Consider the following 24,775-nt stretch of genomic DNA (forward strand, 5'->3'; position numbering starts at 1 on the left):
AACAAAATTATAGAAGAAGGAAGCATTTTCTTAGACTAAATAAGCAACCAAAGCATTTGAAGAACTTAAGGAGGCTATGTGTACAACTCTCATTTTGGTGACATCTAACTTCAAAACAATATTCATTGTGGAGTGTTATGCCTCAAGCCATGGCATTGGTGCAGTTTTAATGCAAGAAGGAAGGTCCCCTGCCTTTGAAAGTAGCGAACTTAAAGGAAATAAATTACTTGGAACCATTTATGAAAAATAAATGTTGTCATACTACATGCAGTTAAGAAATGACATCCATACATAATAAGAAGACACTTCAAAGTAAAAATATCTCGTGATAGTCTAAAGTTATTCTTGGAGCAAAGACTATCAGAAGAGAAACAAAAATAGGTCACAAATATGTTGGGTTATGACATTGAAATTATCTACAAAAACAAAAAACAAAATATTGTGGCAAATGCACTCTCGAGGAAAGAGGAAGACATAAATGGTTTACTATGTGCTATTTCATTCTATAATCTGATTGGGTGCAAGAAGCAAGGTAGAATGGTAGCAAGATGAGAATATATGCAATATCATTCAACAAATACAAGAGGACCTTGATGCAATAGAAAATTTTACATGGAAAAATGATTTGTTATGGTATCAAGATCGCTTATACTTAAGTAAAACTTCTCAACTCAAATAGAAGGTCCTTTTGGAATTACACACTTCTCTTGTAGAAGGGCATTCATGGTTCTTGAAGACATACCATGAGATAAAGAAAGTTTTTTCTTTGGAAGGTATTAAAGCAGATGCACAAAATTTTGTAACAGAATGTGTGGTATGCCAACAAAATAAAGGAGAGACTATCAAGACCCTAGGGTTCCTTCAGCCATTAGCCATACCAAGCCAACGTTAGGAAGAAGTTTCAATGGATTTTATTACAGGTTTACCCAAATTTAAAGGAAAGAGTGTCATTATAGTAGTGGTAGATTGAATGACAAAGTATGCCCTTTTTTACTCACTTTCTCCTCCTTTTAAAGCAAGTACTATGGAAAAAGCATCATGGAAACAATCCAAAAGCTAACGGAATACCAATGATTATTGCAAGTGATAGAGATCCAATTTTCACTAGAAATTTTTGGGTTGGAATATTTTCTTGTTTGGGTACTCAATTGGCTCACAACTCATCTTACCATCCTCAATCTGATGAGAAAACTAATATTGTGAATAAATTTGAGAATGATATCTACGTTGCTTTGCATCTGATAAAGAGATACAATGGGTCAAATGGTTGCCCTTGGTTAAATGGTGCAATAACACATACTTTCATACTTCATCAAAAATGTCACCATTTATGGCATTTTATGGTTATCATGCTCCATCCATCACATCAATCTTGAAAGGGATAATAGAGTTTCAAGCAGTAGAGGACCACATACAACACCAATAAGATGTTCTCAAAATATTGAAGGACAACTTAGTTATGGCACATAATAGGACGAAACAACAAGCAGATCAGCATTGCAATGAAATGGAGTTTGAAGTGGGGGATTGGATATTTCTAAGACTAAAACCATATAAACAAATGTTCGTCAAGCAACAAAAGAAAGAAAATAAATTAGCTCTAAGTTATTATGGCCCCTATAAGGTGTTGCAGAGGATTGGAAGTATGGCTTACAAATTGGTGTTGCCTCCAGCTTCACATGTACAACCAATATTCCATGTTTCTTGCTTAAAGATGTTAATCGATGACAATATCCTAGTCCAAATTATTCTTCCATAGATTAATGAAGAAGGGAAATTAATACTAGAACTAGAAACATTTTTGGAAAGGACTAAGAAACTAAGAAATCGAGCAATTATTGAGTATGTCATCTAATGGAAGAACCTACTAGTGGAAACCAATGGAAGATGTGACATGGGAAGATGATTTTTTCATGTAGAAACACCCATAGATAGTCAAGCATTGAGGACACCACTCTTTTAAGGGGAGGGGCATGATAAGCCCTATATAAGCCCCACATTAAAAACCCCTTATTAAGCCCTAGATATTAAGTAATTACATTTCTATTGTTATATTGTTATGGTCCCATTTTATTATAATTGTACCCTTTGTCCCATATATATCTATATACACACACTAAGGAGACATAATTGTATAATCATCCAGTATAGTCTTGCACATTGTATTCATTGTAAAAGGAGGTTTCCCCCTTGAAGAGGACTATAATTATTTGTTTGTTATCACTTTTTAGGTGCAAGTATCATAACATCATATCACTAAAATCATGGCCCATAGCCCTCTAAAATGTGGCACCAACATTTTTCAATCCAAAAGGTGTGTGAACAAAATAAAAATTTCCCCATGGTGTGAAAAAGTCTTTTTGTGTCTATCTTCTTCACCAACAATCACCTAATTGTATCCTAAGAACCCATTTTACATGCACATCAATGTATAACTGATCACTTGTTGTAATAACATCTCCATGCTAGGAAGTAGGTAACAATCTTTAGCAAATGCTTGATTACGATCACAAAAATCTACACAAAGTTGAATTTCACCATTTTTTGTGTAACCACCACTAAATTTGACATCCATTTTGAATGTTTGATTGAGAAAATTATACTAACTTCCTTCAATTGTTCAAGTTCCAACCTTACACGAAGTTTCAACTTTGGATTGATTATTCTTAATTTTTTCCTGGAAGGTTTACAACCTTCTTTGAGTGGTATAGTATGTTGAAAAATGGACTCTTCATATTCCTTAATATCATCATAAATCCATGCAAAAATGTCCTAAAATTCTTTAAGGAGAAGAGTGTATTGCTTGATTACTTCATAGATACAATATTAACTTATGGGCCTCTTGAACTTTCCTAAGGGAAGGTTGATCAACTGTGTTCTTTTCCTTTATTTGATCATCCCTTGTGAAAAGTGATTCAAGGTTGACATAATTCTTTGCAAGAGTTACACAAATTGATTTATGTGTTCCTTTTTTATGTGTTTCTCCATCTCTAAGATGTAATATATTACTTGGAACATTTGATGATATTGATTGTAAATCTGAGAGGAAGTTTACAACATGCTTATTACTTCGAACAACTTCCAGTATTCTCCATTGTTCAATATTGATGGATAAAAATTTGTTTCAACATGAAAGTGCTAGTAATTTGGGAATCATTTGGATTGAAAAAAGAGTCTACAACCGCTAACGAATCTAGTTTTTTTATTTTTCCCTTGAGACACAAAATTCGTGTTAAAGGAACTAAATGCTTCAATAGTGTCCAAGACCTTGTTGCATATGCTTTCAACATTTCCTTCTTGATCTTGTATTTATTTTTATATGGATTATAATCAACTCAGAATCTTCAAATACCACTAAATCATTAATTTGCATTTGAAGTGCCAGAGTTAATCCTTGGATCAAGGCTTCATATTCAACTTCATTGTTGGTGCATAAAAAATTTAGAAATACTAATCCACCCCTCAACCGCCACCCCCCCCCCCAATCCCCCCCAACTCTCGGTATAAGCATAATTTCAACAAGAATCTCTAGTCTAAATGCATGCGGATAAACAAAAGATTTTGGACTTTTCAAAACAATACCAACTCCAGTGCCAAATTTTGAACAAGCACCATCAAAAAACATTTTTCAAAATCCTTAAAAAGTATCATTTGTCTTTCGTTTAGCAAACTTAATTTGTTCGATGTTGAAAATAGCATAGTTTTTTTATCCTAACAACAATATAATTATGCATTATTTATACTTGACTTTTCTAAAATGAAATATGATTTCTTTGTTCTCGTGGCACTTAACTATGTTTCCCTCTTCTCAGGAAACATAATGCAACTCCCATCATTCATAAGGTATCCTCCAATAATAGAATACCAATCACGACCAAGTATCACACCAATGCAGTTGGAAGATCCACCACTATGACTGTACACAAATATTTAATTTCCCCACAAGCAAGAGCTTTTATGGAATTAATTGCATCTACACTTTCTCTAGTTTCATAATATTTTGTACATTCCAATCCTAGATCTTCCATAATAGATAGTGACATAATATTATTGGTAGTTCCACTATCAATGAAACAATTATGTAATACAAAATCATAATTTTCAAGTGATATTATCACACCAATGCAGTTGGAAGATCCACCACTATGACTGTAAAGATTGTTATGATATGAGGTGTTGAACTTATCCAAGTACACAAATATTTAATTTCCCCACAAGCAAGAGCTTTTATGTAATCAATTGCATTTACACTTTCTCTAGTTTCATAATATTTTGTACATTCCAATCCTAGATCTTCCATAACAGATAGTGACATAATATTATTGGTAGTTCCACTATCAATGAAACAATTATGTAATACAAAATCATAATTTTCAAGTGATATATTAAAATGTAGAACTTTTCCCCGTAGCCTTGTTAGTATATAATTATGTTGTTGTTGTTGGGTGTTCACAACAATTTTTTCTATCTTGGAACTTGATGAACTTGTATATTCCAAATTTTGAGCACATTATCTCTTTGTTGAGGTATCTTGACTCCCTTAAGTAATGGTAGAGTAATATGAAGTTTAGTTAGTTCATCAACTATATTATGAATCATTCTTACTAATTGTTGAGATTGGTTTGCAATTGGATGATGAATTCCTTGTTCTTTCATTGGTTTTGGAATATTATTTTTTGTTTTTTCTTTGTCCAGTTGATTTATGAATTTAAATTCATTTTCTTTACTCCTTGTTTGGACAACATTTTCTTTCTCTAGATCAATATAATCCTCTTGTTCAACAAAACCCTCTTGAACAAGGGGCACTAAAATGCTTGATCTCTATCATTAGTTGGTGCTTTGATAAATTCTTCATTTTTGTCAAGTAAATTTTCTTCTTCAATAATTTATTATAACACGAAAACATTTGGATTTGTAACTCGGGGTGCTATGAGCCTATGTTCATCATTTCTTTGAATCCTAAACTTTATGTATAAAGTTTTGTGGTGTGGGCCTTGCATCATGACAGTGTTGTTGTGGAACAACATTATAATTTATTTTCAAATAGAGTATTTCATTTTACGTTTGTCTGATGATTTGATTTAATTGTGCTATCTATGTATCCCAATAAGTCATTTGAATGTACTAAGAAACAAGAATGTTCTCACATTTCAAGTTTGTCCTTGAAAAGTTCCCTTTCCAACACCTCATTCTTTGGCAACCCTGGATGAAGAAGGAGCCTAGGCTGATATAGACAATCTTGACACTTGTATATGAATTCGTATGAGAATAACTTTTGGGTCAACATTACTCTTGAACGTGTATCCTTTCATTTCAATTTCTTTCCTCATAGCCTCATTCAAAGTTACAATTTGTGTTGACTTTATTGTATATTTTACATTTGATGGCATTGCATGTTTGTAACTCCCAAAGATGATTGAATCATTTGCGTGTACTCACCAAGAATTTACTTGAAGTTCTAAATAAATGTGGATTGAAATCTCTAATTCTTTCATTTTTCTCAAGACATATTTGAGTGAAATATGTAGGAAGTGTATGGTATACAATTCGTTGAGCATATCTAGCCACAAATACATCTTACATGTCATCAAAAGAACTAATAGATCCTACTGGGAATGTACCAATCATATGTTGGACCTATTTGAGTTTGGAGAAAAAGTCTAAAAATAACATTATCATGCCTGATTAAATGAACATCATAAATAATGAGAAATTGATTTAGGTTCTTTTGGGATTCATGATACCATCACCATTAAAAATAGGAAGAACATCTCAAGGAACAATGGGCAACTAGTGTTGCTCCCCTTGCAAATCCAATGGACTAGATCTCGATCTTTTTCTTTTAACTCCTTGTCTATTATATTCTCTTATTTTATTATTGGGATTTTCATTTCCTTCTTCCTCTTGGTGTCCCATAGATATTACAACCAAAGCTTGTGATGTATAAATTTGTGGGTTAGTTTCCTTGATAGTTTCAAGAATCTTCTTTTTGGTCCTTGTTAGAGGTCCTTTATATGATTCCAACTTCAATATTTATTGTTGTCTCCTTCGTCTCTCTAATTCAACTAGTTCTTCCTAGTGAGCCAAGACTTGCTAGGTGTGTTCGATCTCTCTCAATTTCTTGTATGGACAAAGGCAAGTTATATAACTAATTCAAGAAACTTCTTTGATCTTCAAGTCGAATTGGTATTTGGGGTTGTACTAGATTTTGATAAGTCATTTGACTTTTCTAATTTGAGAAACTGGCGTTTTATTTTTATTATCCCCAATATAGTCACTAAAAGTATTGATTGATCTCTAAGATTTTTGAAAGCCTTAGAGATAACATTATAAGAAAAAATCATCCATTTTAAGAGATGAGTACTCCTCTTTTATAATATATACAAAAATTGCTTTCAATAAGACCAGGGGTGTTTAAAGAAAATGAATATTCATACCAGTGTTTGTTATACAGGACTTAAAAGTGTAAAATAAGGAATTTTATAACATATCACTTCCAACATACCATAAAGAAATGAAAAAAATATTATTTCAAAGGATGAAAATAAAGGACCATATATAGAGAACATAATATTTCATAATTACACCTCATAAAGGATTTAAAGAAACACATGTTTAAAACTCAAAATCCAAATCACAATAGCAATGTGCCCCAAATAATCTTCTGGGATGTTGATATGTGATTATCATTGATGTCAACCAAAGCAGCACCAAGAGGTGCCTTGCCTTTTGTTGGCCAAAATGGCATGACAATTCATGATTTCTCGAGAGCAAGCCATCTTGTTAGATTCTCCTCATTTAGCTAATTTTAGTAGTATGTAGCATGCCACGTGGTTTTTTACAGTTTGTTGAGCTATGCTTGTTGAAAGTTGAAAGACCCATCTTGTGGGCATCAATCCTAAAAGGACAATGATGTGACAGCTCGTTAAGTGATAAACTCCTCTCCAAAAATTAAAATAATACATCTTGTACCAAAAAGATTTATTTGATTCTAAGGTCAAGGGCATGTGGAGTTTTTGGCTTGAATCGAAAATCAAAATTCAAAATCCAAGGGGTTTTCCCTATTTAATTTGAATTGAAGTGTCAAAAGTTCGCCCTCCTAAAAGGAATTCCGGATGCCTCGATGAAGCCCCTTCAAAAATCTATACAAGGGATTGAGATCTCTCTCCAAAATGCAATGAACTTAATGAACATCACTTGAGAACTCTTGCTCTGAAACAAAACCCGGCCCCTGTGGTGAATTGCCAGATCAGAAGAGAGGATTTTGGAAGATTTTGGTTATATTTTGGGATTCGTTTGGACACTCTTGTTGCAGGTAGAAGACATAAGTTTTCATTGACAAGCTCTACTATGCTTTCAACCCTCGGTAGGGCATCAATGACAGGTCTGGTGGTGTTGAATCAGCGAGGGATTATTCACATTTTTTTATGAAATTTTGTTTGAAGATCTGAAGTAGCGTCTTTCTTCTGTAATTTGGACCCCCGCTTAGGGAACCAACTCAAACATATCAGATGCAATTTTTGTGTGGTTGAAGAGGCTCCAAAAGGATCAAAGGCTTTGTGCTAGCTCTTTGATATTCGACATCAAAACTCTGAAGAAACTACACTTCTGCGGTTTGATTAATTGTGGATCCTTGACTATTGTTGAGAACAGAACAAATCAGATTTGTATAGCTCTGATCCTTGATGCTTGCGGCTCACCTTAAGGTCTATTCATCAAGCTTGGAAGATGTTGTGGCCGAAGACTATTTGAAGGAACATAACTAACCAATATCTAATTCATCAAATGCTCCAAAGTCTCGGCTCAGTTGAATGAGCAAGAGGGTTTCATTTGGAAAATTGCAATTTTTTTGTAAATTTGAAAGATCCTTTCAGGACCAGCAAAGGAAGGATCCTCATTGTTTTGGCCCTATCTGACTTCAGGCTTGTGGCTAAGTAGATTGGCACCTGAACTAATCATATGCATATTTTTCTAAGGATATACATGTTGCAACGAAGTTGACCTTACCAAGAAAACTATGAGGTGTATCCCTTTCGGTCAGTAAGAAGCTTTAAGGCAACAGATATAAGCAACAAAGGTATTCATATGTTTCGTTGAACAGAGGCAAGGGTTCTTCATAACAAAGATGCCACATATGTTGATTGAGACATAAGCGGGTTATTTTTTGGTACAAGAAGAAGGGCCTCACAGTTACACTTAGAAGTAATCTTCTCAGTGTTTTGTAACAGTACCCTACAACTGAAATAGTCCTTTCTATCTTCAACACAGTGCTTCATCATTCATGTGCAGTGGCATTGAATACTTGTGTCGAATTGAACTATATCAAAGATACAGTTTCGGACTTTAAGGTCTACAGGAGTAAGGTAGCTTCATCATCTTGTAGGGGTCATTAAATCGTCTTCAGCAGTGCAATCACCAGTGAGGGTATCATTCTACAAGGTACAATTGTTTTCATTTCATTGGTATCGTATCTTACAGCAATCGTGGAAGAAGAATCGTTTGGATCACATCTTGTAAAGGCTTTTTGTCATTTTTGCTACAAGGGTTTTGAAGTAAGGGGTTTTTGAGGAATAAAGCCTTACAATAAGAATTCTCATTTCTTTTCAAATTAGTATTCATTGTATGTGGGTCATTGTCCCCATAAGGGTTTTGAAGTAAGGGGTTTTTGAGGAATAAAGCCTTACAATAAGACTTTTTATTTCTTTTCAAATTAGTATTCATTGTAAGTGGGTCATTGTCCCTGGTATCAGAGTACACAAGTTTGCAAAAATATACTTATTGTAAATGGGTCCTTGTCCCTGGTACAGGAGCCCGTAATAAGTTGAAGAAGATTATTATTATTCTTATGGTGATTGGGTGGTGCTAATAAGTTGAAGTCACCTTCAAGTTGGAGCCTTAAAACACTTGAGGGTGGTAGGGTTGTGCTAGGGCAAGTTGGAGCTGGAAAATTGAACGCTTTTTTAGAATACTTGGGGCTTGCTTTTTTAGTTGGAGCTTAAACATTTGATGTACACATAAATTATTAGAAAAACGTTCAGTGGTTTTTGGTCCTAGAGGGGGTTTTTCACCTAAATATTTATCTATTATTTATTGCTCATTTATGTTTTTGAATGGATGTTGAAGATTAATGCTTTAAAAAAAATTAATAAGTTACTAATTGCTAAGAAATATTGATTCACCTCTCTAGTATTTCTAACAATTGGTATTAGAGTCTGTTCCTTCACTAACAGTTTATCAACTTGAAGGAGATCATGGAGTGGAATAAGCCGAGAATTCTAGTACTCAATGGGAACAACTATGCTTTTTGCACTAGAAAGATGAGGGCATATCTTCAAGCACAAGGATTTGATGTAGCGAACACAATTAAGACCCACCAGTCAAACCATGACTGGTATTAATAACCACTTCCTCTTACTTCCCAAGCAACCTCCTCCCCAAGCTCTGAAACATGTCCCAATTCTCAGTGATTTTAATTATAACAAATGGTTACAATGTTTGCAATAAGGGAACTACTCAAGGGTTGTCACAACCTCAATAGCTTTGACGTCTTTACAAACTTAGAAGCCCTATTGGTGGGTGTTTATAAGAGAGTCCTCCAATTCTAGAGGCTACTTTAGAAAATAGGGAAAGAACCAAAAGTGCTTCCAAAAATACACAACATTAAACAACATATACACAAACCCCTCATCTTGTTTTTGACATCTCTTTTATTAATATATTAAGAAATAAAGCACCTAGACAACTCCTCTTACTAGACAATTTAAAAAACAATCAATAACATCAAGAGATAAGAACATAACAAAACAAAGCACGAGGTACTCAATTTTACTTCTTGTTTTTTTGGTGAAAATTGGCAACTAATGCCAAATCCACGTTGGACAACTCATTTCATGGAGACGATGATTGCATTGAATTCCTCATTTCGAGGGGATCAAAATTGATCTAAAGATCATCAAATTTGGACAAGCAGAAATGTGTTTTTAAATTTATGCCCACATGTGTAAATTCTTCAGGTTGACCACATCATCATGTAGGCTTATGAAGCCCAAGGTATAAATACAAGTGACCTCTCACCTCATTTGGCATCATCATCACTCACATTCTTCTCTCTCTTGCTCTCATTTGCTCATACAACGATTGGGCAAATCTTCTCACTCACACGTGTGGCAAGGAGAACGAATTTCAGGGCCGAAAATTTCATAATTTTTTGCAATTTAACCAAAGTTTGGCTAGCATTGACTTTGAATTTTTGGGCATCTTTTGACTTCAATTTTCAAAGTGAATATTTATCACAGCAAACCGCATTTTTTGGTACAAGAACCGAGGCAAAAGGATCACTTTAACTTGCATTGACCACAGACCTATTTGATTGCAAAGTTGACTTTAGGTTGACCAAGTTTGATCGCAAATTTTACGACTATTTTGGGTTGACTTTGACCACTATTGGAGGCCAAGTTTGACTGTGTTTCACTAAGCTTCAAAGGATAAGTTTTGTTGTTGTGTTGACTATCTTTGACTTTCTCGTTAGTGTCGAGTTTGACTGCATTTGACTGCAGATTTGACATGGTTGTTTGACTTTGATTTGGCAAGTCAACTTTGATTTTTTGTACTCTTTACTAAACATTTGATATAATAATAAGAAGAATTGATCAAAGGGTTTTCCCCACATTGGGGTCTTGTCTTGCCTTGTCTTCTGCGTTTTATTTTATGTTCCATCTACAATTACTATCAATGTGACTTATGATTAATGTGATTGTTATTGGAAACTAATTTGGAAATTGTCATTGGGCTGCTTAAAGTACATTGAAGTAATTGTGCTAAGGCTTAAACATACCATTGTTATTAAATTTAACATTTTTATTGGAATTTCCAATGTAACTGAATCTAGAAATTTAATGTTTTGCCTAGTATTTATTTTACCATTTCAATTTGTCAAGGAATACAATCGCGAAGCCTATAATAATAGGGACACATAAGGAAATTTTAGAAGCTAGAATATGTTTTTGATATCGCGTTACAATTATACCATTGTCTGGTTCAGCCACAACATTTTCTAATACAAAATATAACTAACCATTAAAAAAACCCACTTCTAAAGTAATAAAGTTTCTATTAGTTTTCACTTTTTTGAGATTTTATCATTAAGGTTTCATTTGATTTGTATTTAGATTTGGTGTCAAGAGTGTTAATTAAAGTGTAATACCTATACTATTGAGAATAGTCACAGCTAAAATAATCAAGTTTCTATTCATGTTCTTGTATATGTTTGTAATCTATCAAAATTCTTATTTCTTGAATCAAGAAAAAGGAAATTTTAGAAGCTAGAATATATTTTTGATATCATATTACAACCAATCTTAAAAATTGTAATTATATCATTGTCCAATTCAACCACAACGTTTTCTAATACAAAATATAACTAACCATTAAAAAGACCCACTACTAAAGTAATAAAGTTTATTAGATTTCACTTTTTTGAGATTTTATCATTAAAGTTTCACTTGATTTGCATTTAAATTTGGTGTCAAGAGTGTTAATTAAATAATACCTATACTATTGAGAATAGTCACCACTAAAATAATAAAGTTTCTATTCATATTCTTGTAGATGTATGTAATCTATTAACATTCTTCTTTCTTTTAATAAAATTTCATATAATTTATAAGTTCTTTTTTTATGGCTAAACAATTTTAAACACGTCACGTAAAATATTACTAATATTTTTATACAATAAAACAATATACACCCATTATAACCTTGGATCTATAAAGGTAGAGAAGGGTCATTATAACCTTAGATCTATAAAGACAGAGGGGTCACAACCTTAAATCTATAAAGACGGAGAGGGGTCACAAGGAAAGAGGAAATTGAGAGAGAAACCCATTTGTGCTTTAAAAAAGCCAGAGCTAAGAGCGATGCCTTTGGATATTATAACATTTACCAATACCTTCTTAATTTAGAACCATTTTCACTTTATTGCAAAAAAGACTTTACCAGCAAGTTTCTGTTTTGTATGAATTTTCAACTCGGATTTGGTGTCAAAGATATATATATATACATACATACATACACCGTTTCTAATAACTATGGCTAAAAGAAGTGTTTATTCATCCTCTTGCCTAGGTGTGCACTTTATTGGAATTGCCATTTCTAAAAAAGTTAAAATTCCAATTGCATGATAAAATTCTTTTATGATCAAACAATTTTATGGCAAATCTAAATAGTTAAGATGAACATTACCTCATGCTTAAAAGACCACGATTTAAGATAAAATAGATCTACAATGATATTTCCATTATATTAATTAATGTTTAATATTTTTTTTATTCACCTTTTTAGATCATAAAATAATTATAATTGGTTTATTTTTTAAATATCCATGATATTAATTAATGTTTAATATTTTTTTATTCACCTTTTTGGATCATAAAATAATTATAATTTGTTTATTTTTTAAACATTAAGCTGAGTCAACATATACCTTGATAAACATCAACATTAAGCATCAACGTTACACTTATCCCCATATAGGGTTGTAAAATGAACATGACTTCCCTCTATGCAATGAACGTCCTCCATATCACTGAAACAATATATTTTCTAAACTATTTTGTGCATATGCTTTGTAGTTTGCCAATATTGATATAAGCAAATGCCATGGAAAAATATACAACTTATTATTTACAAGTGTTATTGAGCCAAGAGGCTCATTCTACAACCCAGTATGATGCGTAAGGGTGTGTGTCAGTAACCAAAGTTGAAATTTTGCTCATATCTGCCAAAATAACAAAATCTAAAAAAATAAAACAATTACTATACAAAACATTTAAATAATGTCAGCCCATGAAAAAATTGGAACCCTCTTGGCTCAATATTAAATCCGTATTTAAGATGGATCTATGCTGATATTTTTAAATATTTTGAAGGGTGTTATATTTCTAAATAGTGTTATTTCTCATTTATATTGAGATATAAACTTGAAAAAGAATGTTGAGTGTGCTACTCTTCCATGAATCAAACCCATTTACCCCCTTATAAGGGTAATATTCTAATAACATCCCAATAAGGAGCAGGAGAATAATACTAAATATCTAGAAGAATGTATTAAAACTTTACCAAATTTATCAGGAAAGCTCGTTGCCGAATAACCAGATCTAACTGCTAGGAAGTCAGATGCATCACTTTAGAATGTTCCCAAAAAGTTACGGCACAATTGTGGACTAGCACTTATTTTCAAGAGATTTTGCCAATTGACGTGTGGAGAAGCATGACAACCAACAAGGTAGGAATTTTCTCCATTTTGAATGCAATAAATTTCCAAAAGACAGGATTGAAAATGTTTCCTCCAATGTTTGAATTCATTTGAAAAGTTTGGCTACAACTATTAGCTTTTACCAAGATTTGTTCCTTCAATGGTACAAATAAGTTTTAAATAAGAAAATATAGTCCTCTGGATCAAAAGCCATATAGGAATTACTCCACCTCAGCCAAAAAGTCATTAATTTCTGCAGGGGTCAACACTCTGTACCAAATTCATAAACAAATTTAGTAAGATGTATCCTTTACATTTTGGTTAAATATAAAAATATAAACAAGCTCCAGTTTTTATGCTTAAACTTGCTCCATCCTAACTGAGCAAAAAATATACCTGAATTTTCGATCAGTGCCCACCACACCTATTTCAATATTTTTCCCTGATATCTGCCCTTCGAACCTACACAAACAAGAGAAGGAAAAAGTTTTTGAACCAACTCTCTGCTTATTTTCTTAAAGATCATCACACAAACTCGAACTTTATGGGATTTCTAGACATCAATGGAAAATTAGCATTTTCATTACTATACCCTTCTTTCAGTGTCAATATGGCAGTATGCACTGCATCATCAAGCTCCATGTCCTCTGTATATCTGCATACATTTATGGAAAGGTTCAAGTAATGGCAATAAACCTTTACAAAGTATAATATATTTAAACTAAACATAAATCTGCTTTCCTTTTTTATTGAATTAATGCTGCGTCAACCTTGGCCAACACAAGTACTCGACCAAACTAACGTATTTCACTCAATGCACTGCAAATAAATGATCGTGCCCAAAACTGAGAATGGTGTCATCATATTATAGTAGAACCACTTATCATCCCTCAATGTAAGAAACAAAGAACAGTTATTGCTACCCATACTCAGGTGTCTTAGATCAAGGTTTACCTGTGCTTGAGTAGAAATCCTAGGCCATGACTGAACATATTGTGGTAACTGGCAACCCAGGACAATAATCAAACTATCTTTAAAGACGTTATACCGTGACATCACAACCTAATTCCAGTAATGACTCTCTCATGTAAGACTAGCCTTATAAAGATAACCATATTTCATATATATGGATCCATTGCACGGAAATCCTAAACTGCCATAACCATATTTCATATATATGGATCCATTGCACGGAAATCCTAAACTGCCTACGTACCACAGTACCACTACAAGTACTGGAAACTTGTTGAAACTCAGAAACACCTCGGAACTTTCTTGGAAATGTCCAAGTGCCCCTGAGGTGCATGGGACTCATAGGAAGTCTAAAAAACATTAATCTAAGGAAAATGAGGGCAAATTAATGTTTAATTAGTTTCTAAACCTATCCACAAATTATCATTCTTATTTTCTTGCAAGATAACATGTTATATCTATATATATATATATATTGTTCTCCCACACAATTTTGTGGGGGGTGGGGTGAGGGAGGAGGGGCGGTGGTTGTGCTTCTAGGTGTTCCCGTTTCTGAAACTAGTTACATTTCATGCAACTTAGTGATATATTTAATGAAGAAAAATGATGTACCAACTATTGTTTATGGGCTCCAAATGTTATGGGTCGTCCCTTGTCACAACTCCATACACATCTAGGAAACGGGAAAGCTAGTATGCAATTGCAACATACTCCAAATTCAGGGGGATCTTGGTGATCATCCAGCATACTAGGAACCTTGAGAGGTTGAAACATCTCCAACACCAAACTTCCCATGTAGCCAAGGACAAACATGATGCTGATTATTATTATCTATCAACATTTCATGGGTGCTGCTCCCATGAGGTGTGGAACCTATACCCATCATTTCCTGGCTCCCAGAAGCTTCAGAGCAGGTACAAAATGCTGTTGAAATAGCAGGAACAGTGTTGGCAGCATGGGAACTTTTCAACAGAGATTGAGTTGTTCTAGATGTGTGTCTCAGGTTTTAGGGAGCACCTACTCACACCAGGTTTTAATACACCTTTTGATTTTTTTAGGTTTCCAAATATCCTCACATGCCGATTGCAATAGAGAACATGGTATTTTTCCTTTTTTTGTCATGTCCATATGTGACATTGCACAATCTATATATTCTCCATTTGTTGTACGTCACATTGTTCCGCTGATTTTGAGAATTTGGAATTTTATGAAATTAAAACACCATGGGGTCTTGGTTTACTATTCTATGTTTCCACATCCCTAGAATGGTCATCATCACTTGCATAGAGAAAAGAAAGTGAAGGTGACCCCCAAGGTGGACATGCATAGATATGATTCCACAGAGCAAAGATTATAGATATATGTTGACACCCCTTAGGTAATCAAAGATGGGAAACCCAGTGCACTCAGTGAAGATACTGTAATATCCCAACGTGGCCCAACAGATAATTCACTTAGGGTGTCATATTTGAATGCAGCCAGTGAGATAATCCATCAAGAATTTCCACCTCAGAGTGTGAGGGAAGCCGTTTGACCTCCTGGAGTTGGTTTCCTTCCATCAGCAAAGGGATGTAACATAGGTCCAAAAAGCCAAATTGGTTTAAGTGGCCATTAAGAGGATACTCATCCTTTAATTAAAATCAGTGAAAGGCAGAGCCAGTGAAACTTGTGATCATCAATTTTAAGGCTAGATCTATGGCCTATGACTAGCTCCATTGTTCATAATCAATGAGAAAGAAACAAGTAAAAATATGACAGTGATATAACTGTGTAAAAAAAAAAAATTACTGCTCGAGCACCTCGGTAAGCTGACATAGTGCCCCTCAAACAATAATTTTGCTGATGCAGTGATGATGTCATAGTAGATAGGTCACTATAGTAAGGAGGGCGACCAAGTTAAAGAAAAATTATGCCTGAAATCTGCTGCATTTGTTGGAGACAAGTGTGCAATAGATGTGTAGTATCCTTTCTGAAATTGTCTGATAATATGGCAGCAGTTGATGAGCATAAAAGCGAGTCTGTAGTATGTAAACCCTATATAGGAAAGGTCAGCTCAATAATATATACTACAGCCTGCCTTTATTATTGGCAGGCCAACCTAGGCAGAGTTAAACTGTCATACTTTAATGTTAATTTCTCTTCATTAATATTTTATTATTTTCTCATTTTCTCAAAACATATTTAATCTTGGGCTGTTATTAGTGAACCAGCCTAGATCCATCTTAAATACAGATCTATCAAGCGCTGAGAGGGATCAAATCTTTCGAGTTGCAAACCTCTTTTTTGTGTACAAAACTTGAGGAAAGGTTTTTTGGCACCTTGAGAAATTTGATCCCTCTCAGCACTTGATAGATCCGAAGTTAAGATGGATCTAGGCTGGTTTTATTAATTTTAAACTATTCCTTCATAACCTAATATAAATTTGTTCTCAAATGTTAAATATTGGATAGTTTGAAACATAAACATGATAACAAAATATATTACATAACAAACCCAGCAAAGAGCTCTTCACACTCGCCATCATCCAAATATTACATCAAAAACGTAGAGTATGATGAAGTAGCTATTTTCTTTAAACTACTCTATTTACCCTTATCACATATCAACCCTCGGTACAATTACAACTCTGAACACCTTAATCACATAGCTCACCAGTGATTAGACCTCTGGCCATAACTCTCAGGACCTGCAATAACATGAATGATGAATCTCTGCCACATCCTTCAGATAAACTCTGAAATGATGAGAAGGGAAAAACTTGAGGCTTTGACAGATATCATAGGGAGATATGAATGTGACCATCTCGGGATCTGTAGTTCTCTCATTATTCAAGATGAATATCTTCACCATCTACTTCAATTTTTTGTAAGAAACCGAAAAGAAATCCAAAGTGAATTGATCGAGTGAAAGCGAACCCAACAAACTGAGCAGAGAAGTACAGACAAGTGATTTGTGTGATTTGTTTGTATATTTATACATATTATGTTTTCTTACAATTGGCATTACATTGCATTCTTTTATTGTTTTTATTTACATGTCAATGTTTACAAACAAACATTTACACCACTACAACATTGCCCCTATACTGGGCTGTAGAGCACTTCTCGGTGCAGAAAATCTTGTATTTGGGTTTTCAATTAATATCAACAAAAGATACAAACTCTTTATGCAGCACTGTGGTCCAACAATAAGAGCACTTGGACTACTAAGCTCACTAAATTGAGAAGTTTTCTCGTGCCATTGTAAAGATTGTCATAAAGGAAAAGATATTTACTGAAAAATTTATCAGTTCGTCTAAGGTGGATCAAAGACATCACACAACATCAAAATTATCTTGGACAACTAAGCCAACAAAAAGCACTAAAGCCGGGATCTTTCATTGGAGATCTACCATGCTGTCCACTGACGGCAATGAAACCACTAGTCTGGCATGATTGTGGTCAAGGATAACAAAATTAACAATGTATATCCTCATAATTATGTCAATTCTATCTAGAAATCATCCATATTGATTTAAATGAAAAATTGCATTGCAAAAGTACTAACCATGAAATGATATACAAAAATTGATGTAGAGATATCAAAATCAGAAGTTGGTCATGCAAGGTTACCTCTTTTCAAGAAAACTTTTTGCATTGGTTACGTTTTTGCCCATTGCTGAAGCCTTCCATGAAAAATAAGAACCTGAAGGATCCACCTATTTTATGCACAACCAAAACAATGTCTCAGACTGCACATTCCCAGATAATAATTCTCAAGGAACCAACATATTGTGACATTTTTGCTTTTACCATAAATGATAATGCTGTTTTATAACTGAACAAAATAAGAAAGTTTGTGAATGGAGATAAGATTTAAAACAAGAAGCTAAATTGTTGGTCACCATTATAATATATGGCAAAGAAAGACAAAGCTATGTAGATTCCTTAAAACAAAAACATTGCACTGACAGTGGCTAATCACCGAGACAATCATCCAAGGGTTTACAAGTAGGCCTTCGCAGAGAATCAAGATCATTTCACTGTGATCCGAGAGGGCACTAGGCCCCACAAGGCTTGTGAGGGCTCCACGAGACTTCCTGCAGGATGGCTTCCCTATCAACAGTGGAGGGATTTTCCATGAAGGGATTTGCAGGTTCTCAGCAGTTCCTTCTAGGCAGCTACGTGAAAGATTTATCTGTGTTGCTGGTGGGTACAAGCCCCCATGCAAACCCATAAATATGAGGCACTTACAAAAATTCTGAAGAGGAAGGGGAAGGAGAAGCTGACTTCCTCAAGAGAGGAAAGGAAACCAGTGTTGATAATATCAGCGATATTCGAAAATATCGCAATATTTTCGGCAAAACAATATATCGCCGAGTAAATATCGCGATATTTTTAAAATATCGTGATATTTTGAAAATATTGGCAAAATATCGCCATATTTTGAAAATATCAGCTATGTTTAATAATCTGAAAAATTGATTTTTTATGCTTGCCGATATTTGCCGATATTTAAAATTTTCACCGATATTACCGATAAGATGTTTTAAGGACCCTCACCGATATTTTTCCGATACTGATATTATCAACACTGAAGGAAACCATGCTTACCCTATGGTTAAGAACCTTTGATAATCACCTGTCTAAAGTTATCCCAATTTAAGTTGATCTGACTTGGGCCTCTCTCTTTAGGATCGTTGGGAACCACCTACGGTTCCCTCTTGAGGATTAGAGCCCAATCTTTATTTCTAGGCGCCATGGCCTAGAAGCGCAGCATAGAACCACCTAACCCTATTTCTCTTCCTATATATAGACTAAGGGGTCCATTCATAATCATCTTGTGTGGAGTAACGGATCATAATATATTAAAATTTGGGAGATTTCCCGCTCGAAGTGGCATCTTAATATCCATCACCATTTAAAATAATATTGGCATTGCATTTTGGTATTCATTGTTAATTATGCTTGTTTGGCCGATCTGGATCTTAGCAAGTGGTATCAGGACAGGCTATTCTTCAGTCAGTACCCTTTAGGACTACCATTTAGTGTCAGAACCATACCTCTTTCTAGCCACATGAAATGAGTGCTGATTGAGGATTTGGAAAGATATCTGTGGCTTTCTCTAGTAAAAAATTCAAAAGATTTGGCATTCAAATCTAGGAGGTACAGTCTGTACAAGTTAGATTTCCTATCCAGTACTAAAATCCTGCTATAACTAGTAAGGCTCAGTAAATCAAGCATATTTGAAATGTTGATTGGAGTGGAGAAAAAAGGGTTTTGCTTGCCTAGGTGCCAAGGCAAGCTGAGGGACCCACAAGACAGCCACTTAGCAGAATATTAATTTATTTAACTTTTTCCTAAAGTTGGACTTAGGAAAAGTTTTAAAATCCTAAGTTAACTTAAGATTTAATGTCAGCCATTCATCTAGATCTAATCTCAACCGTTGAGAGTGATTGTGGGGGCTTAGGTTGAAATTACAAGAGGAGATAGAGCAAGGAAGTGGCCAATTCAAAGAGCACAAGAAGTGTGTGTCAGCACAGTGAAGGAAGAGACTAGGGTTTCAGCAGATCACAGAGTTTCAACGACCAAGGGGGAGAGATCGAGTGAGGGTCAAGTTTCTCTAACTCAAACAACATTAGCACAGTCCTTCAGCTCGCACGTGTGCACAGACACAGTTGCGCGTTTGTACAGCTCACACTGGGTGCAAATAAGTCGAACAACGCGGTCGTACGGCAGAGCGAGTGCATAGAAGGGAGATCGATTTGTCTTGGAAGTTGATCAGTTGTTTTCCTGTGGTGAAAGGGAAGTTTTTCCTTCTGAAGATTACCTTTTGTTGAAGATAATAAAAGACACACAAAGTTTGCAAGTTTTCCCCAAAGTTGGAGTTTCTTAAGTATATCTTATGTTTTATTCGTTGAATGTGGTTGTCTTCTGATTTATTTATTTCCGTTGTGCATGCAAAGTTAGAAAGCTCAATGTATTTTAATTAAAGTTTCCATAATAGTTGTTGTTTGTATTTATGGTTTTACACTTAGAAAATTGTGAATTAGTTACTGGGTTTTAAGGAAATGTAATAGAGTATCAAAGCGTAGTCTCTGATTGAAGACCAAAACCAATTTTTATCGTCAGGAGCAGAGTCTGTGATTCTAAGGGAGCAAGTTCACCAAGTCGATTAGGCCGCTAGGGTTTCTGGGCAATGCAATTTGGCAGTGTCGCGTATCAGGGTCTCAAATTTGAGGATAGATTGTGTTGATTTTTCATAGGATCTTCTAACTGATAATTACTTCTTATGATTTCTTATGTTAATCTTTTCTTACATTCAAATTCATCATAAAGCAATTACACAAGATCTCGACTGTAGAAATAAAATGCCATTAGGATCAGAAAGAGACAGTCAAAGAAGAGACATGAATTTTACCCTAGGAAAACCCACATGGGGGGAAAGCCCAACAACCTTTTCCTTCGAGAAATTATTCAATTCAACAGAGATATATCTAATTCTTTAAGTCAACATAAAGTCAAATTGACTAGTGACAAAGCTCTGGTCACACTTGGTCAAATTGCCCTTTAAACAAATCAAATTGCTGCTCAATGAACTTGGCCTGGTCTAATCTGCTAGGGCCAAATTTCAGCCCCTACTATGCCCAGGAATCTCGGTCCTGCGATCCTGTATACCCGTAAAGTTGAAACTCTACCTCAGATCACTGTCTCAGATTCATCTTTTACTCTGCCTCAAATCCGCCCTTTTCTCTCTCCCTCAGATGATCTGAATTCATGCCTTGTGGAGTACGATGAATGGCCTATCTCAAGAGCCTGAATGGGTGTGTCCCTTCACTGGGACCAACTTCATCTTTTGGAGGGTCGACTTGTCATTTGAGGCCAAAAATTCAACTTTTAGAAATTCAAAATTTTTCTTTTGAAATTGACATGAAGAACATGTCTTACATTTTTCATTACATATATTTATCAAGGGCTAAAATATGACTTATGAAGACCGACCATAGCTACAAAATTCAACAGATTGAATAGTGCGTCTAACTTTTGTTCATGGTGTAGAGGATTGTAGTGGTGATGAAGGATAAATAGAGGACTATTAAAATGTCCAAGTCTAATTTCGTTGTGTTTTACCTCACCAAGTTTATCCAAGTGAGGGAAGAGTTGACTGGTGTGGGCAAGACAGTTCCAGATAGGGATGTAGTGTATTTTTCCCTGTTGGTTTTCACCAAATCGTGGCAAACTTTCACAGATGGGATATGTGCCAAAGAAAACCTTCTAAACTGGGAGAGATTAAGGGGTGATTGTGTCCAAGAAGAGATTCACAGACAAGCTCAATCTGGGTCTTGTGTTAATACCGAAGAAGATGAAGAGAGTTTTTCCCTACCAGTAAAGGGGGAAGATCCAAGGGCAAAAAGAAAAATGGTGGTGGAGAGTCGAGCTCCAAGGGTGAGAAGAAGAAAAAGGATCTCAGCAAGATCAAGCGCTTTTCATGCAACTAGTTTAGGCATTATAATACTAAATGCCCTAACAGGAAGAAAAGGTCCAAGAAGGACCAAGTAGTAGCCTCTGCAAAGCTAGATGAGTTCTCTTCTCATTTTGAGGAGTTTTCACTCATTGCTTGCATGGTAAGCTCAGTGGCTACTAGTTTATGGTATGTAGACAACAATGTGTCCTATCATATGACAGGAAGTAAGAAGTATTTCAGCAAACTATCAAAAAGGGACATGTAGTTCGACATTGAGATGGGAGATGATAGGAAGTATCGAGTCGAGGGTATTGGTACAATTAGATTTGAGAGGGAGTCTAGAGACAATCTGTATCTCAGAGATGTCCCTTACGTACCTGGGCTCAAGAAGAACCATGTTTCAATTTCAAGACTGGAGAATAAGGGGTACGAGGTGACCTTCAAATAGGGTAGGGTTTTTATAAAACCCTCAGACTCCAAGGTGGCTAAGCAAATTGAGGTTAGGCATTAGAGCCTATACAAATTATAGTTTGAGACAGCCACAACATTAATCAGCAGAGGTTGTTGTGGCTCAAGCAAGGAGCTTGGTGAGTTGTGGCATAGGCGCATGGGGCATCTGCACCATAGTGCGCTAAATATTCTCAAGGAGATAGTGACAGGGTTGCCAAAGTGCAGCGTGGACAAGCATGAGGGGTGCAAGGGCTGCCACAGTGCAGCGTGGGCAAGCATGAGGGGTGCAAGGGCTGCCACAGTGCAGCGTGGACAAGTAGAGATAATAGGGCCAAGGGTATCTTGGACCTTGTTCATTCAGATGTTTGTGGTCCTTCTCTTCAATATCCCTTAGTGGGTACAAGTATTATGTCACCTTCATTGATAATCATTCGAGGAAGACCTGGATATTTTTCATGAAAAATAAAGATGAAGTCTTCTCAAAGTTGATGGAGTACACGAGCTTGTTTGAGTACCAGATTGGTAAGAAAATCAAGGCGTTGAGGTCTAATAATAGTGGGAAATATACCTCAAATGCACTCAAGGTGCTGTGTGCCAAGGACGACATCAACAGAACAGGGTAACAAAGTGCAAAAACAAGGCCATAGTTGGAGCAGCCAAAGCCATGTTGCATGACCAGGGACTACCTAAGTTTCTTTGGGCTGAGGAATGCAATACAATAGTTTTCCTGCAGAACTGGGGCCCACACCGAGTGTTGGGGCAAGTTACACCAGAGGAGGCTTTTACTAGGAAGAAACCAGATGTATCACATTTCTGAATATTTGGTAGCCTGGTGTACTGCCATATACCAGAGGAGCAAAGGAAGAAGTTGGAGCCCACAATAGATAAGGGCATCTTTGTGGGCCTCAACAAGACATCTAAGGCGTACAAGGTGTATATACTAGCACTTAGTAAAACAATCATCAAGAGAGATGTGAAGTTTGACGAGGAAAGGGGTTTTAAAAAGTCCTTAAGAGCATGAGCTTCCTATTGTGCAAGAAGAGGAGTAGCAGGCTCCCAAGCAGGAAGCTCAACCATTACCTCAGACTACAGTTGTACATGTTGATGGGCAAGTTGAACAGCATGAGGATGAGGGGGACACACAGTCAGGAGAGTGAGTGGAGCCCACTCAAGCAATACCTCCCAACACAAGAGAAGGAGAGCGAGATGGGCAAAGCAGTTGATCCAAGAGATGCAGGGCAAGTTGGTGCTCCTAGTACATTGATTCGATAGAACAGACAACCATAGAAGTACACATGATATATGGCACTTATGACGAAGTTGTTGGATGTTGAGCCTTCCAGTTATCAGGTGGTAGCCACTCAGCAGGTGTGGAGAAATGCCATGGTGGAGGAGTATGCCTCCATCATGAAGAATGGTGTATGAGAGGTTGTGCAGAGGCTAGAGAGAAAATTTGTGGTGGGTTCTCGTTGAGTCTACAAGATCAAGCATGGGGTTGATGGGAGCATCGAGAAATATAATCCAGATTTGTGGCAAAAGGGTTCTCGTAGGTAGAAAGGATCGAATATGATGAGACCTTTGCTCCAATGGCTAGATATTTGTTTGTCAAGACTATCATAGTGATTGCAACGCAGATAGGGTGGAAGATCCACCAAATGGGCGTTAAAACAACATTCCTCAATGGGGTTGTTCAGGAGGAGATTTATATTGGACAACGTAAGGGGTTTGAGACATGCAACAGAGAGTCACACTTTTGCAGACTCAAGAGAGCCTTGTATAGGCTCAAACAGGATCCACGAGCATGGAATGCTCGGATAGACAGTTAACTTCAAGAATTGGGCTTCACCCAGAGTGAAGCCAACCCCAACCTCTACTACATTGTTGTTGGAGGTGATCCATGTTGAGAAATCACTGGGGCAGCTAATTAGGGTTGATTTCTCTTACTTGATAATTGCTTGTTAATATATGTTAGCTTCTTTATTCTTTTATTGTGTTCTCTTCATCAAACAATTATCAAAACATAAACATGAAGATCACAAGAAGACAATGAACACAAGATATAGGCTCCAAGCCATGGCAAAACCCCACGAGGGGAAAACCCAGTCAAATCTTCTCTTCTTAAACAATCAAATCAAAGTGAGAAATCCAAGACCCAAAATTCAATACCAAGACCTCCCACAAGACCCAAGTCAACCCTCCTTCAATCCTTCTTCAACTAGGTCAACGATAGTCAAACCTTGGTCAAACTCTGATTTTTCAGACCTGCAGTAACTTCTTAAATATTTCAGCCTATGTAGCAGACATGTACCTTCGCACATGTGACAAAAACTAGGGCAAAAGCTTCGCACGGGTGGGAGAATTTCGTCTTCTTTGACCTTTGCTCTCTCTCCTTTGACTTTAGCTCTTCTTCTCTTGTCTTTCACTGATTTTCTCTCTCTTCTTAGCACATAAATCAAAATTGTTGATAATGATCCAAATGAAGATGAGTTGTTGAAAATTTGGCACCTCAAAGATGAATTTCTAAAAATAGAAAATCTCAAATATGACTTTCCAAAAATAGTAAATCACCTCGCATCAATTGATAATCAAGTATTGTTGATGGAAAATCTATTATGATCATCAATCAATCCTAATAGTTCAATTTTCACTTAATCATCA

General features: G+C 35.7%; 1 protein-coding gene across 1 annotated transcript in view; it reads right to left on the reverse strand.

Annotated features, from left to right (window-relative positions):
• Positions 1 to 13,268: 13,268 nt before the first annotated feature.
• LOC149186160 (proteasome subunit alpha type-2-B) overlaps positions 13,269 to 24,775 on the reverse strand; it is a 133,010-nt gene continuing 121,503 nt past the window's right edge. Inside the window, exons 8-11 of the mRNA XM_089410920.1 lie at positions 17,836 to 17,921; positions 13,845 to 13,907; positions 13,649 to 13,714; positions 13,269 to 13,522 (exon numbers count right to left, since the gene is read on the reverse strand). Coding sequence (XP_089267046.1) covers positions 13,474 to 13,522; positions 13,649 to 13,714; positions 13,845 to 13,907; positions 17,836 to 17,921 — 264 coding nt within the window. The 3' untranslated portion in view covers positions 13,269 to 13,473. The remainder of the gene's footprint in view (positions 13,523 to 13,648; positions 13,715 to 13,844; positions 13,908 to 17,835; positions 17,922 to 24,775) is intronic.

This window comes from Pinus tabuliformis, chromosome 3_1, assembly GCF_031772625.1.
Source record: "Pinus tabuliformis cultivar Carrire ecotype Pingquan chromosome 3_1, CPIR1, whole genome shotgun sequence".
Taxonomy (NCBI): Eukaryota; Viridiplantae; Streptophyta; class Pinopsida; order Pinales; family Pinaceae; genus Pinus; species Pinus tabuliformis.